This window comes from Eptatretus burgeri, chromosome 7, assembly GCF_056783735.1.
Source record: "Eptatretus burgeri isolate ZD-2024b chromosome 7, Ebu_testis_v1, whole genome shotgun sequence".
NCBI classification, from domain to species: domain Eukaryota; kingdom Metazoa; phylum Chordata; class Myxini; order Myxiniformes; family Myxinidae; genus Eptatretus; species Eptatretus burgeri.
Window position 1 is genome coordinate 37230736 of NC_140967.1, and position 16978 is coordinate 37247713.

Below are 16978 nucleotides of genomic sequence, written 5' to 3' on the forward strand. Positions count from 1 at the left end.
AGCCACCACCCTAACCACTAAGCCAACACCAGGCTACAACAGTGGACTAAAAAGACTAAGAAAAGGGATAAATGACACCTGTGCCATGCAACACCTGAATTACGTCCACACAGTGACATATCTGAAGAGGTGTAATGCAAAATATTTTAAACATTCTCATAATGTGAAAGAAACTTTCTTAATGTGACTTGTAAGTCCTGACGAGGTGTTTCAACCTCATGTGTGCAAGGCTTGCTCCATTGTGGATCCGCTGATGAACGGCCACAGAAACGGCAACATTTGCTGCACCAGCTTCAGAAAGCTATGGAGGTGCTGCAGAAGCACGGGGTCTTCATGATGGGGTTCAATGTCACCTTGGTCTCACTTTGGAGTATTTTTTTTAATCCAGACAGTGGCCGGAGTTTTGCGGAACAGACACCATGACGCGACGCGCAACAGGTGCAAAACGAGTGAACAGTTGAAGAATAAAATTAAATAATTACTATCAATATATATATTTTTTTGGTTTAACTTTCAGGCTCCGCTCACATTGCCGTGCACAAGTCGCACGGTCACCTGGTCACCAGGTATGACGTGTGCCACTTACCGGCCATGCAAAGTGGAAGGGAACGGTGATGGTGCCACCGTTGGGTCCATGGGCGTGCTGCTTCACCCGTCCCGGACCCGACCTGAGCTGGAAGGAATTCCCGCCGAGAACCGAACTCGAACTGGTGCCAAACGTGCACGGACCCGCGGAGATGACACGTGCCTGGTACTCCTTGAGGCACACGCGCACGAACGTGTCGCACTCGTCGTGAGTGCAGCGAGCGTCGGTGCTCCGGTATCCGTCGCAGCAATCCCCCGTGGCAGCCTCGCCTTGCGGGTTCAGCACCGAGATGATCCGGAGCTCGAAGTAGCCTGACGCCGAGCTCGTCTGATCACCGAGAGGGTCGAAGGAACGGAGGGGGGCGGGGGGATGTTAGGGGTAAAAGGTAAAAGAACAATCCATGAACCATCAAGTCATGAAATTGGGGCAAATGATGACGATGATCATCAACAATGGGGGGATCATCATCAACAATGGGACGATCATCATCAACAATGGGACGATCATCATCAACAATGAAACGATCCTTATAAGGGGTCTTTGTCTGCCTCTTACATTGGGTGGACCGCAAGTAGCGGTGCTGATTATGTCCGGCTCACCTGTACCGCCAACGAGAGGGTAATCCAGAGGAACACGAGAAGCGTCTCCGCCGCGTGTTTGAACATGGTACGAGCGCGCGTGTCACACTCACTCCCGCCAAGGATGTGCGTGCTTAGCGTTGGGCACTCAAGGGGCGAAGCTGTGATTAAAGCGCAGGACGATGTGAACCGTCCGGTGATTCGGATCGATTCGTGTAGCCTCTGAACAAGGGTTGGGAAAAAAAAATCCGAACAGGAACGAAGGACAAACTCAAGCTCGGGGGGTATTTCAACAGAAGCACCAACTACCCGCGGGGAATTCTCCGCGAGGAATGCCTGGGGACAAGCGTCTCGCGCCTCTTACCGCGAGTGCGAGCGCACCGAAGGACGGACGCCATTGGCTGGGATCGCGCCGGCGAGTCACGTGATCGGCCGAGTGGGCGGGGGCAGCGGCTTGGACCGGCCCAGCGTGGCCCGGAAATTGGGCGGAAATTTGGATGAAACGCGCGACGGATTCGACACGGTTCGTGCGGGGTCCCAGGGAGGCGTAACGCTATTCGCGATGTGCTTTCCCCTTCGCTTTGTCCCCAACGCCTCGTCATTGTCTCTCGAATTCGACAATGGTCCTGTGAGACCTGAGAGCCGTCGGCTGCCGTCCGAGAAAACGTCTGAAATGTCGAGGAGAACAACTGGTCATACTACTACTACTACTACTACTACTACTACTGTCCTCGTTGTTAATATCGAGATTTACATTAAAAAAAAATCAATTAGTTACTACAGGGCGTTAACAACCTTGTCACGCGGACATTCTAATTGATTGTACGACTGGTAGTGGTGCTGCTGTCCATTCCATCCGACGAATCGTGTCCGTTACAACGGTGCTCGCTGACGTGACGCATCACGGAGCACCCCATCTTTCCGACCTGACCCCGTCCATGTTCGAGGGTCTCGTCTGCTTGGATGAGGTTGTTTGTGCACGTTAAACGTGTAAAGGTTCGTGTTCTACTCCGATTAATGTACTTTAGTGCTATCCTACCACTACAAGTACTACTACAAAATACTACCACTACTACTACCAAATACTACAAACACTACGACTACTACTACTACGAGTACTAAATACCACTACTAAAAGTACAACTACCACTACTAAATACTACTACTACAAGTACGACTACCACTAGTACTAAATACTACCTCAAGTACTACTACCACTGCTAAATACTACTACTACTACAAGTACTACTACCACTAGTACTAAATACTAACTAAAGTACTACCACTACTAAATACTACTACTACGAAATACTACAAACTCTACCACTAAATACGACTACTACTACGAGTACTAAATACTACCTCAAGTACCACTACTAAATACTACTACTACAAGTACGACTTTCACTAGTACTAAATACTACCTCAAGTACTACTATCACTACTAAATACTACTACTACAAGTACTACTGCCACTAGTACTAAATACTAAAGTACTACTACCACTACAAGTACTACTACCACCAGTACTAAATACTACCACTACAAGTACTACTACAACTTGTACTAAATACTACTACTACAAGTACTACTACCACTAGTACTAAATACTACCACTACAAGTACTACTACCACTACGACGAAATACTATGACTACAAGTCCTACTACCACTACTACTACAAATATTACTACTAAATAACACAACTACTATAAGTATCACTACTACGACAACTACTACTACTACTACAACATTACACGACTACTATAAATACCACTACTACCACAAGTACTACTACTGCCTTCGACGACGACCTAGTACTACTACTTTTCCCCATGGGGGAAGTTTGTGGTCCAAGTCTTTCACCAACTGGATGGCCAGGCTTGACGTTCGAGTGAAGGTATTTCGGGTAGGAATTTGTAATGCGTTCACGGTGTCGGAGATAACTCGCCTACTCTTCACGAAGGTCACCGTGGGATCTTTATCGTCCATCAGTTGATGCGAGCAGACGAGACACGCAGCCTGCGACGTCTATCCGAAGGATGGAGCGCCGGGTGCGTGGTGTGTAGTCATCTCGGGAATCGAACCCAGACAAACCAACTCAAAGGCGCGAACCGGCGTCAACGCACAGAGAACAATGAAATCAAATAACACCTTGAGGACAATTAAAATGGAGACGAGGTAAACTGCCGACTGGATGGAGGAATGGATGAAGTGACGACGGAGGTGATGTTTCCCATGCATTGGTGTGTGAAGGCGATGTATAAATTCACAGGGTTGTGTGCATAGCTATGAAGCACGTTTGTGTTGCGAGAACAGATGCGCCAGATGGAAGAGGCCGTGGAGGAGGAGGAGGAGGAGGAGGAGGAGGAGGAGGCCGTGGAGGTATGCTTGATGAGAATGAGGTCACAGATGAGCTTGACCTCTGATCGGGGTTCCAAAGCGGTGCACTGAGTGAGATGCTCTTTCACCAGGACCATGACGTCAGTAAATCCTCCAACACACACACACACACACACACACACACACACACACACACACACACACACACACACACACACACACACACACACACACACACACACACACACACACACACACACACACACACACACACACACACACACACACCATCAACAAAACATAACGGTCTCACGTCGGGTACCGTCGCTCGTCGCACGACTTGAGGACACGTGGACAATACGATAAGGAAGAACCAGCTGAACAGAGACCCCAGCGGGGTCCGGTGTGTGTCACAAAGTCAGGTGAACACACAGGTATCGGTCACAGCCATCCACACAACACGGTGGTGAAGGGAAAGGAGAGTTCCAGAAAGGCGTATAGTACAGTATAGTACAGTATAGTACAGTATAGTACAGCATAGTACAGTACAATACTCACAAACCCCTCAATAAGTCAGGATTATTATATTGTTTCGTTTCATGAAGTGAAAAGATCACATTGTGAGACAATTAAAACAGACGTCGCCATTTCTCGAACAATAGATCGTCTCTCGTTCTGAGAACATTTTGAACGCCAGAGGGTTGAGATGGGTGGTTTCACCATTGTCTTGTCAGTGGGAGGACGTCATGACAGGATGGCCTTGACTCGAGAGGTGTGCACACTCCCCTCGCACACCCTTCCTTGCACACTCCTCCTCGCACACTCCTCCTTACACACTCCTTACACACTCCTCACACACTCCCCCTCGCAAACTCCTCACACTCCTCCTCGCACACCCCCCCCTTGCACACTCCTCGCACCCCCTCACACACTGCTCATCGCACACCTCGCACATTCCTCCTCATACATTCCTCACCCCCCTCGCACACTCCTCACACCCCTCGCACACTCCTCACACCCCTCGCACACTCCTCACACCCCTCGCACTCCTCACCCCCTCGCACACTCCTCACACCCCCTCGCACACTCCTCACACCCCCTCGCACACTCCTCACCCCCCTCGCACACTCCTCACCCCCCTCGCACACTCCTCACCCCCCTCGCACACTCCTCACACCCCCCCCTCGCACACTCCCCTGCAAGCCGTCTTGCCTGGGTTCGACTGCCGACGCAGCTATAAACTTCCGTCCTGGTGTATCGCAGGCACAGGGTCATTCATCAATGTGTGCGCCCTCCCTCGAATGCACGTTAAGCTGGCCGTCCCGTCTGCCTGCACAAGTTGGTGGACGTTCAAGCGTCCTTCACGAAGAGTGGGCGAGTCATCTCCGGCACCCTAAATGTTTTGTCTGTATTTCCAAACACTGCTATATATTTAATTTCCTTTGTTCATACCTCCTCCTCCTCCTCCTCCTCCTCCTCGCTCCGCTGTGAGAAATGTTTTTTTGTGTTTTTTAGGGAAACTTTTTAACAGAAACGACTTTTACCACAGGAAACAAAATGCCGGTGACAGCACGGACGCGCTCACCGGGGTCCGACACACTGCGGCGAAATCAATAAATCATTTTCCCAACGGATCGTCCTCTCCGTGCGTGTACATCAAACGGGGACGGACGGTCGACAGGCTTCCTGGGGTCGCGGCTGCGTCGTGGAGTCGTGGAGGGCGATGCCGCTTGGGGGTTGATGGGGTGGCGACGAGGCGGGTGTAGGATCACGACCGTTTGAGCGGATCCGATGGACGTGCATAAGAATCCCACGACCCATTGTTCCCCCCCGTCGGCCATTTAGCGCCGGCGAGCTTGTGACACGAGGAATCCCGATCGAGGAGGCCATGATTGTCGAGACATCTGGCGATGGGAGGCCGCGCCGCGGAGTTCCGAAAGGCATTCGGTGCCGCCATGAAGAAAGGAATCCGCAGAGAAAGAAGAGACACGCGATTATCCAATGAATATCTCTTTAAACCTATTAGTCAATTACTGCTTCATTACACATCCTGCAAGAGGTCGGTCTGTCGCCTCGGCTCGATAAATGACGCACACACACACACACACCCACAAACACACACACAAACACACACACACACACACACACACACACACACACGTCATTGTGCCACCGCACTCGTGTGGCCTTTCTATTCGAGCTCCTTTTGGAAACATCTTTCGGGGGTCTTTTAAATCTTGTAACGGGGGTCGCCTTCGCTTTTGTGGGTGTCAATAATTTATGTAAATCCGAATTAGTTCGAATCAATTGAGCCGGCGCGTATAATGCGGGGCGTTGCGGATCGTGATAAATGCATCGGGCAAAAAGTCCTTAATGATGTGCAAAACGCGCACTAATAACCCGCGCATTGACACACTCAATGGCGCAATCTGTCAAGCGGCATTCAGGGCTCGCCCGCTCCGCCGCCGCGGCCACAAAAGTTCCTGCTTTTTTCTTCTTTCTTTTTTTTCCGGGGGAATGCGCTGCTGAGGCGGCGCGCCCGCAGACCGGCCATTGTGCGCGGCGCGGCAGATGCGCGCGCTCTGAGCTGCCGTGAAATCGATTGCGCGCTCGACGACCGCCCGGCCACGGGGGGCGGGGGGGCTCGGGTCTTCGGGTTTCAATTACCATGTCATTACGGGCCGACGTGACGCACGTGACACACGTCGGCCCCTGTTGCCGAAGCCCGTTTCGGGAAGAGCAGAAAATTAAATAACTCCTTGCTGCGACTCCGTGTCACGGACGTCACGACGACGATGATGCCCGAGGGCCGAGAATCTTCTTCGCCCGAGCGCGCGCTGAAACGAACTTCGGGTTGCCTCGCATTGATGATGTCACAAACGATTGCCGACTTATTTAATAATGATAATTAGAGCTCATGGGCATATCAAGACTCGTCGAGAAACGCTTCGAGGCGACAGAGGTCGTCGTGGACCGATCGTCATGTCACTCTAAACTACGTTTGGCGGGAATTTGCTCATTGTTCGGGATACCGGCGATAACTTGCGCCCTCCTCACGACGGACGCAGTGGGACGTTTAATGTCCACAAACCGATGCTTGAAGAGAGACGCCCGTCTTTACGTCCATCTGACGGATGGGACGCAACACCGTAGCGTGTGTGAAGCACCGATCCGACAGTTTATGGCCTTGAGCAGATACAGCGACATACATCTGCACCATCCTGTTGGAGAAATTGCCCACATCGGCTTACAGTTGGCTTAACGTTTCCAAAGGTGGCTCACTCAAGATCCATCCATCCATCCATTGGGACCGTACTCTGTGCAGAGCGTTGGTGCTGCCTCAGCAGTCTCCTTTGACTCTTGGACACAATCCTGGATGGGTCGCCACTCCGACACAGGAAACAGCATACTGGTACTCATTTTGCCGACCTCGGAAGGATGTCAGGCAGGGTTAACCCCACCTGGTATTAATTCAACAGCTGAGCGGGATTTGAACTCGGGACCCTTGGATCCAAAGCCTGACATCCCAACCATTAAGCCAACACCAGGCACGCTTAAGATCCTCAGGTCTTAAATTCAAGCCCCCTGTCCTTCCGTTGAATTAACAGCAGGTGGGTTGCTCAGCCTGACAGATTTCCGAGGTCGGCAAAACGAGTACCAGCTTCCTGGCAAAAGGGGGCACTGCATCAGCAGCACAGCGGCACCCCCAGCCAATGATGCAGCCAAGCAGCCACAGGCTGCAAACGTACCAATAAATAAGTAAATAATTGTACACATTAAGAATGAAAGTGTGTGCCTGTGACCCTCATCTGTATCCCCTTTCCAAGTGGAACTCGTGCTGAAAGATGGCCCAGCGAGCTGGTTTTAGTTTGTGGGCCACGATCATTGCCCTGACTAATTATCTGGGTAAGCGGCCCATTGCTGCACTTTGAGCTTGCGGAGATGTTGCAGAAAATGAAAACTTCGGAGAGCAGGAGGAATGACATGTTGATGATGTAATTAAATCTCCCTTTTGATTCTCAAAACGGACATCAAACATGGTCCTCGCCTCCGCAACTGAGGATTTGCTCGCGGTATTCCTTCCTCGAGCAACAATGTCAAACTTGCGCCGTTTTCACATCCCTTTCACACCGTGCCAAGTCCCACCAGTTCGTGTCGCAATGTGTCGACGTCACCTCAAACTGCGTGTCCAGACGTGATCCGTGCGAACGCTTTTGAATCCGTACGTTATGCAATGGCTATCGAAACGCAGCGAACACGGCATATCATGAAAAATTATCGTAAGACGATTGAGAGCAAAGGAAATGACTACAACAGGTTGGAATCTAGGCCAAAATGCCTAATGGGGGACATCCTCGCATGATACGCCCGATTCATGTCGAACCTTTTTTGCGTAACTGTCTGTTGTGTCACCCTGGGTAGAGCAGTGATAGCTGGCAGGGTAAATATGAGTGGCCAGAGCAGTGATTTTGTGAATAAGCCGAGTGTGAAATGAGTTATGCCAAATGAGGAGGGAAACCTCCCTGACCTGCACGCCCACGAGGACACACAGGCAAAGAGGATATCTGCCTCGAGGTTACGGTTCAGCGAGTTGCTGTGCGGTTGGTCGGACAGCATGACATTGTCCATCGGCAGACAAAGCTCTCCTGCATTGGCTCAAAGCTTTTGTGTACAAATACAGTAGGCCTATTCGTGTAGACAGTCCTCTTTGGAGGGTCACATTGTAAAAGAGCTCCGTGTGCATCATGGATGACACGGCGCAATTATATAAATACCAGTGGAAAGGTCATCAAAAATAATGGGACCAAGAGCATCCCCCATCACCACCAACACAACACAATCTTGTGGATTTACTCTTGTTTCACGAAGAAAAGGATGATTATAAATTTTAGAAATATACTTATTATAATAAGTCATGAGGGAATTTCAAAGGACTGAGTAAAATTATTCACCCGTATCCGGATGCATTTTTTACTGCAAATAAAAATTACTGATTTCACACCTCCAGCATTATCGTTGTGAAAACAACCGCAATGGTCATGCAAATCGACCCAAATTCAGATGCACGTAGTGAACGTTTTGGAATAAATTCATCTTTCCAGAGAGGAAACAAAATGGTGAATGGTGCAAACACTGATATTGTGGGTGCTCCCTTTCAATGACGAAAGCTCGTGAACGTGACGTCACTTCCTGTGTGACAGAGGAATAAATACACAGGCTTTTATACATACAGTATCTGTACGAGGTATGTTCAAAAAGTATCCAACCTTAATTTTTCGTGCGTAAACCAATGAAGCTAGGGAGGCGTGGTTTGGTGCACGTATGTAGGCGATCCTAATCCGTATGCGTGGATATTTTCCCGCCTGCACAAGCTGTCAGTCGCCGACAGACCGCCGATGAGTGAGGAAGTGTAAGTGGTTTTTGGTTTTTGACAAAATGACGGAAAAACTTGAATAACGCTACTGCATCAAATTTTGTGTAAAGCTTGGCGATTCCCAAGTGGAAACGATCCGCAAGATTCAACAGGCCTTCGGGAACGAAGCAATGGGCACCACACAGATAAAAGAGTGGTACAACCGCTTCAAAGATGGTCGCACATCAGGGGAAAGTGAAGCACGTTCTGGTAGGCCCTCAACATCCCGAAATGAGATCGTCATTGACCAAGTGAGGAGCCTGCTGATGCAGGATCGTCGAATCACGATCAGAAAACTTGCAGACGAGGCAGGCGTCAGCATTGGATCCGTTCATTCCATTGTGACTGAGGATTTGGGCTTAAGGAGCATCTCAGCGAAGTTCGTGCCAAAGCTGCTAACGATCGAGCAGAAGCAACTCCGTTTGGAGATCGCACAGGACATGCTGGAGACTGTGAACAGCGATCCCAACTTCTTCAATGCAGTGATCACTGTGATCCGTCATTTTGTCAAAAACGAAAATCCGACGGCGCTCACTTACACTTCCTCACTCATCGGCGGTCTGTCGGCGAATGACAGCTTCTGCAGGTGGGAAAATATTCACGCATACGAATTAGGATCGCTTACATACGTGCACCAAACCACGCCTCCCTAGCTTCATTTGTTTACGCACGAAAAATTAAGGTTGGATACTTTTTGAACATACCTCGGATATATATATATATATATATATATATATATATATATATATATATATATATATATATATATATATATATATACATATATATATATATATATATATATATATATATATATATATATATATATATATATATATATATATATATATATATATATATATATATATTTGTTGCGGATCCAGGGTGGCGGGATTCTCACCCGGTCCTAGGCGCCACCCTCACCACCACCGTCTCCGGGGTTTATAACGCCGGCCGGCTCAGCACAGGCCTCAGGTCGCGCGCCTTCAGTCGCGATACCAACGTAATCCTTGTACCTTGCCAGTTGGGGAAATAAAACCCCTGGTTACAGACTGGTTTTGTCAGAGACCGAGCGGAGTCTACCAGTCTGTAACCACTTTTGGTTTTATATGCCAATCGAACGGATCGTTCCTCGACGCGACAAATTAATCCACAGCGGCAACTTCATACGAATTAACCAGATTTATTGGGGAACATCAGGGATCACAACACAAGCAATAAACCCGACAATGTTAAAACTAACTATTTTTAACCCGTTCTTAACTCGGGGACTACGGAGTACAGGTTTCGAGGGGGTCCCTACCAAGATATGCCTTAGACAACATGCAGACAAAACAGACAGACAGACAGCATGCATGCAGAAAGAGTACTTGGTGATGTCTCATGGGCGAGAGGACAGTGTCAAAAGCACGAATGTCGCTCGGAACAGGCGAATGTCCTCGGATTCGAACTCCAGCTCGAATGCACCGCGTGGCGAAATGGAGCTCGTCCTCCCTTTGCCCCTTTCGCACCGCACGCGGTCTCTGCGTGCTCTGACCTCGCGTAGGGTCGACGATGGGCCTCAGCTGATCTCTCTTACGGTCCAGCACACAAATCCAGGCTTGGCCCGTTCACAAGACAAGGCCCAAGTCGAGGGGCTGAGCTCCGCAGGTGGATCAACTACGTGTCGAGCCGTGAGATGAGTACGGACGGAGGCTCCATGGCCAGATGCAGGCCAAATCTGTCGATCACCTCCCCGTACGAGTTGATCATCGACTCCACGTGCAGGCAGCCTCTCAAAGCCGACTGCCGTTTTGGTACTGGCAGATTCCACACTGTCCCTCGTTCGTTCGCTCGCTTCCAAAACACGAGCAGCCTCTCAACCGACTGCAGTTTCCCAAACTGCCAAAACTTAGCCTCAACCTGAGGTATTCGCTTTCCCTCTCGCTCGTTGCTTCATCGACACACGAGCCCGTTTTTATGAAGCATTCGTTTCTCTCGCTTCGACACACTCAACCCTTTTCTCTCTTTTACAGTTTTCTTACATTCGCTCGCCTCGAACCACTCGCTCCTCCCCCTTTTCGAAGCTGACATAACTCCTCCCCTTCGCGTCACTTCCTCTCTAGGCCACACCCCCAGCCAACTGGGCGGGGATTCATCCAGGATGGGAGGAAGAGCGATCCCTCATTTCACCACCACAGCACGAACACAAAAACAGTCCTTTACACCTCCCGACACACGTTACGTCCACTTTACCACACAACCTATCTATACATGAATTCAATGGGGGATCGGAGCTAATCCTATACTTAGTAGTCCCATTAAGGGCCATTTCCGTAACACTACCCCCACCTTTCTCCCGAGGCTCTCCCGAGCCTCCATCTGTGGCAGCCCACGGCAATGGCCCTGTCTAACGTACAGCACAGATTTCCCATTTACTCTAACCCACAACATGGGAAGCACTTAACTCCAAAAATCAGTGTCACAGTAAGATTGGCATGTTCGTGGATGTGTGCTCATGACATACTGGTGGCCTCTCTGGCACTTGGAGAGGGTGACCGAGCCTGGCCCTTGCCAACAAATTGTCCCTTTAACAATACTCGTACTAGGTGTCACACATGAATGCTGCGGAGGAGAGTCCATCGAACCTAACCATGTACTTTTAGCTCAAGACAATGCAACAAACCCTGCTATGGCTAGAATGATCCTAATGACCCTTTTTTCCTGACCTGGCACACTGTTCCATTCTATTAAACCTGGGCAAGGCCCTTCATGTGTCTTTTTCCATTTGGTGGTACCAGGCATAACTCGCTGGCTGGGGAGTGTGACTACTACTAGGCCTCTTTACCTGCTTCCAATCAGGGGTGGAGGACACCCAGCGACCGCGGGGTTCACCTGAGCGTGCTTCTGGCACTCCTAAGGGGTGGCTCTCTCTAGCCCCCATACTCTGCTCTCATAGCACCTACACTGTGCTCTCATAGCACCGACACTGTGCTCTCATAGCACCTACACTGTGCTCTCATAGCACCCATACTGTGCTCTCCTCGCACCCATACTGTGCTCTCCTCGCACCTCTGACCTGATCAGCCTTCACCTGCCAGGAATCCCCAAAGCCCTGCTGCCCCATTTCCCGACTCACCAACCTCCCTTACCATGTCACACTACCAGCCAGTATCCCCATACCTTGGCCTGCACCTACCCCTCGCAGTGCACCTGCACAATGGAACAGCAGCAGAATCCATGTCAAATCCTCCAAATCCCCCTAACCTACACCAACCTGGTTAAGAGACTCCTACCGACAGGGTACGTTGTTCGCCCTTACTCTCCTCATCTGCACAATCACACCATTCACCCAAACACTTTAGTCATTCTTTCCACAGTGCCGCACACCCAGTCCACAACACCATCCAACAACTTTCACTTTTATGTGAAAACAAAAACACACCAGTCCCTCAAATCCCACTTGGTCATCAAATTTAACTGGTACACTTTTCATCAAACCCCAATAAATTTGTCACTACGTCCGTCATCCATTGGCCTCCTCCATACTGCCCGAATAGTTTATTTCCAACCATTTAAACGAGACATCAAAATCTCTTCACCAGCCTCATGAACCTCTGCATGGTTCCAACCAGGCATTTCAATCCTTCCTCAAACAAGCCACTCTTATGCCTGCTGTCATCCCTCAATTTGCAATCACTTTCGGTACAATTTCCAATCAAACTTTCTTCATTCCCATATGGCCTGCTTCTTTGGCTCATTGGAAGGGGAGTGAGGGAACGAATCCCTCATTTCCCATTACATGACCCCACCGCCTTTCCGCCATGGCTCAAAGGGGTCACGTCTCAATGGGGGCCGTGGATCTAACCTCTCCGTTTCTCCAGGGTTCGCGGAAGTCAGGCAAACCCCAATCGGTGGAATGACCTCCCCCTCTTCTCCAGGGTTCATGGACGTCAGGTAAACCTCAATAGGTGGAACCACCTCCCACTCTTCCCCAGGGTTCATGGAAATCAAGTAAACCCCAATCGGTGGAATGGCCTCCCCCTCTTCTCCGGGGTTCACGGAAATCGGGTAAACCCCAATCAGGGAGGCGGCCTCCCCCTCTTCTGCATAACTCCCTGAAGACAGATACACCCCATTGAATGAGCCAAACCACTCATGTGCTCAGAAAGGTCTGAGGACCAAGTGACACACGCCAGTGCTGCCTGCCATTCATCTGCACTCCAGTCCAAAGTTCCTGTGAGGCTGATAGAGAAATTAAAATCCAATTTCCAAATTGGATTTCTAAAATCCAATGTAAAACTGCTCCTGGATGCAGCACCTCCAACTCTGTAAGAACCCACGCGGAGCTGTCCATTATGGTTTCCGTCCCTTGGCTCAAGTTCTGTCCTGATGGCATTTCTATTTCCCCTTGCACCTCTAACCTATCTCCTATGTCACCACTCATTCCATGCTCAGGACTCCCACACACAGCAGGCTGCACACATTCCAAGGTGATGTGTTGACCTTCCACACATTCAACCTTGCCTGTGTACTGACTAACTGCCTCGCACTCCAGGGCTACATTCTCGACCTCCAAGTGAATACCCACACACACTTCGGCCTTGGCAGCACATACCGGTGCTGTACTCTGGACTGTGGGCTCACAGCATTCGTTCACAGGCACTCCACACACACATTCAGGGGGTCACGCACACGTGCACCCCATCGGGCAGTCTCTTCATTAACGTAAAATTGAATTTCTACCTTAAGCTCCTTGTCCGCACCATGTATGCATGTACCCACGTACCTGCTTCGTTCCAGAGTCACCTCTGTCCGGTCGCTTCTCTCCAGCAGGTTGCTCATCATCGGTTCACCACACTCCTCTGGGGCTGTCAGCTCCACATGCTGGACCTGCTCAAAATGTATCTCACTTGTCAACAACCCCGCATGCTCCCTCAATGTCTCAATCACCAGGGTTTGCTCTAATTGTGGTGTCATCCCACGAGTGATGTCAATCAAGTTCCGCACCACCCTGTGGTGATGTCACACATCCCATATTATTGTGCTGTTCCACTTCCTGGCTCCATTTTCTTTCCTATTTGAGTCGTTCTTCCTCTCCGAGCCTTTTTAGCTGTTCGTTATCTCTCTGGAGTTTTTCCATCTCCGCATAATCGAACTTTGCTCTCTCCTTCAGCTGGTCAACCTCAAATTCGTTTTCTTTTTGTTTTCTATCCCACAGTCTCTCATGTTCTTCATTCTCCAATCTCATCGTTTCCTTCATTTTGCCGATTTCCTTTTCCTCTTTCATTTGTTGTTCTTTCACTATCTCCTCATACTCCAACCTTGCCTTTTCCTTCAATTGTTCAATTTCAAATCCATGTTCTTTTTGTTTTCTATCCCACTGTCTCTCTTGTTCTTCCTTCTCCAATCTCGTCGTCTCCTTCAATTGGCTGATTTCCCTTTCCTGCTTCATTCGTTGAACTTTCACTATCTCCTTGTACTCCAACCTTGCTTTCTCCTTTAGTTGTTCTTGTCCCTCTTTTTGTTTCCTCTCCCACTGTCTCTCTTGTTCTTCCTTCTCCAATCTCGTCGTTTCCTTCAATTGGTTGATCTCTCTTTCCTGTTTCATTTATTGTTCTTTCACTATCTCCTCGTACTCCAACCTTGCCTTTTCCTTTAGTTGTTCAATTTCAAATCCATGTTCTTTTTGTTTTCTATCCCACTGTCTCTCATGTTCCTCATTCTCCAATCTCATTGTTTTCTGCAATTGGCTGATTTCCCTTTCCTGCTTCATTCGTTGTTCTTTCTTTCACCACTCTTTCTTGCATCTCATTCTTTAATCTTGCTTTGGCTTCGAGCTGTTCGATCTGCCCAGTGAGGTTCCTTAACGTTTCATTCTTCGTTCTCTTTCTTTCCTCACTTAACATCCTTAGCTCGTTTTATTATTCCCTCTCTTTCTTTTGGTGTTTTTGTAACTCAGAAGCTTTTTTTAAAAATTCCTCTCTCATCTCGTCCATTCTCTTACCATATGTCTTCCTCATCTCCACACCACTTTCACATGCTTCCCTCCACATTTCGTCCATTTTTTTTTTACCATATTCTTTGAGGTATTCCTGATATTTCTGTTCTCTTTTGATCTTCTCTTCCAGGCTCTCTTTCCTGATTGCCTGTTCTTACCTCTCGCTTCAGTAGTTCCAATTCCACATCGTGTTTCCGTTTTTCCTTTTCCAGCTTTGTTTTCCATTCTTCTTCCAAATTCTCTCTGTCCCGGGAGATACTAATTTCCTCTTCCTCTCTTTTTTTTTGTTCAGTTCACTCTTCTCTTGTTCCAACTCATAGGTACTCCACTCTACTTTACTCATTTCTCCCTGTAGTTCTTCGAACTGTCTTGACTTTTCCAACAATTCTTCCTTCCTTTCCTCCAGATGTTCCTCTCCTCTTTTTATCTTCCGTTCTAGGCTTTCTCTTATCTGTTTGCCTGAGCTTACCTCTTCCTTCAGTTGTTTCAATTCCAAATTATGTTCACATTTTTCCTTTTTTAGCTTTTTTTTTTTCCATTCTGCCTTCAAGCTCTTCCTCTCCTCAGAGTTACTAATTTGCTGCTCCTCTTTTCTTTTATTCAGTTCGCTCGCCTTTTGTAGCAAAAACCCACAAAACCATTCTACTTTCGTCATTTCTCCATGTAGTTCCTCGACTGTGCTGGCTCAGTCCTCTTCCAGCTCCTGAATTTGTTCCTGTGCATCGGCCTATCGTTGTGATTCCATGTGCACATAATCCTCATGAACCCAGTCTGCGTTGGCCAATTGTTGTGACCCCCCGTGCACACAATCCTCCTGAACCGGTGGGCGGGAGCGTTTCCTTCGTGCCTTGCAACTCGTTGCACAATAATTAGACCTCTCCCGCTTCGTGTCGCGCCGAGATGGAGCCGCGCCACCATTTTCTTTATAATTTGCAAGTTTTTCCTCTGATCCGCTCAAGCATAAAATGAAATCAAATTTGGACCGTTTTTTTTTTCGTAGCCAATGTCCGGGGTACGAAATGCACCACTGGTGCAAATATCCCGCTCCTGACGACAGTTGTTGCGGATCTGGGGTGGCGGGATTCTCATCCGGTCCTAGGCGCCACCCTCACCACCACCGTCTCCGGGGTTTATAACGTCGGCCGACTCAGCACAGGCCTCGGGTCACGCGCCTTCAATCGTCGACTCCACGTGCCGGCAGCCTCTCAAAGCCGACTGCTGTTTTGGTACCGGCAGATTCCACACTGTCCCTCCTTCGTTCGCTCGCTTCCAAAATACGAGCAGCCTCTCAACCGACTGCAGTTTCCCAAACTGCCAAAACTGAGCCTCAACCTGAGGTCTTCACTTTCCCTCTCACTCGTTCCTTCATCGACACACGAGCCCGTTTTTACGAAGCATTCGTTTCTCTCGCTTCGACACACTCGACCCTTTGCTCTCTTTTACAGTTTTCTTACATTCGCTCACCTCGAACCACTCGCTCCTCCCCCTTTTCGAAGCCAACATAACTCCTCCCCTTCATGTCACTTCCTCTCCAGGCCACACCACCCTGCTGACTGGGCGGGGGTTCGTCCGGGATGGGAGGAAGAAGAGCGATCCCTCATTTCACCACCACAGCACAAACACAAAAAGTCTTTTTCACCTCCCAACACACATGTTACATCCATTTTACCACACAACCTATCTACACATGAATTTAATGGGGGATCTGAGCTAATCCTATACTTAGTAGTCCCATTAAGGGCCATTTCCATAATTATATATATATATATATAAATAGTTACAGCGAGGGGTTCGAGGATCGCCACGAGGGGAAGCACTCGAGGTTCTCCCCAACACCCGGACCTGAGGCCGCCAACCACAGATAACTCTGTAGTCCAACGGGCTGTAGTTATTACACAGCCGTACCCACTTGACTCGGACTACCAGCCTAGCAGGGTTACACTTCGATGTTTCCACGATACCTTTCTACTGGCACGGCAACTTAACTAGAGGCCATGCCTTCGGTGCCACACTTGGTGATCTTCTGCCGAGCGGAACAGATGGGTGCAACACCAGCTAACAGAGGATATCAGGTGGGGT

At 49.1% G+C, this 16978-nt stretch overlaps 1 protein-coding gene across 3 annotated transcripts in view; it reads right to left on the bottom strand.

The window, feature by feature from the left end:
- Positions 1 to 16641, bottom strand: part of JAG1 (jagged canonical Notch ligand 1) — a 73323-nt gene extending 56682 nt beyond the window's left edge. For 2 of the 3 annotated variants that reach the window (XM_085888070.1, XM_085888069.1), the window contains exons 1-2: positions 1186 to 3485; positions 587 to 913 (exon numbers count right to left, since the gene is read on the bottom strand). In XM_085888070.1, the coding sequence (XP_085744196.1) occupies positions 587 to 913; positions 1186 to 1251 (393 nt within the window). In that variant the 5' untranslated portion in view covers positions 1252 to 3485. Of the gene's footprint in view, positions 1 to 586; positions 914 to 1185; positions 3486 to 13687; positions 13792 to 16363 lie in introns of those variants that run through there. The other variant, XM_085888071.1, reaches the window with a different exon arrangement.
- Between the last annotated feature and the right edge of the window lie 337 nt (positions 16642 to 16978).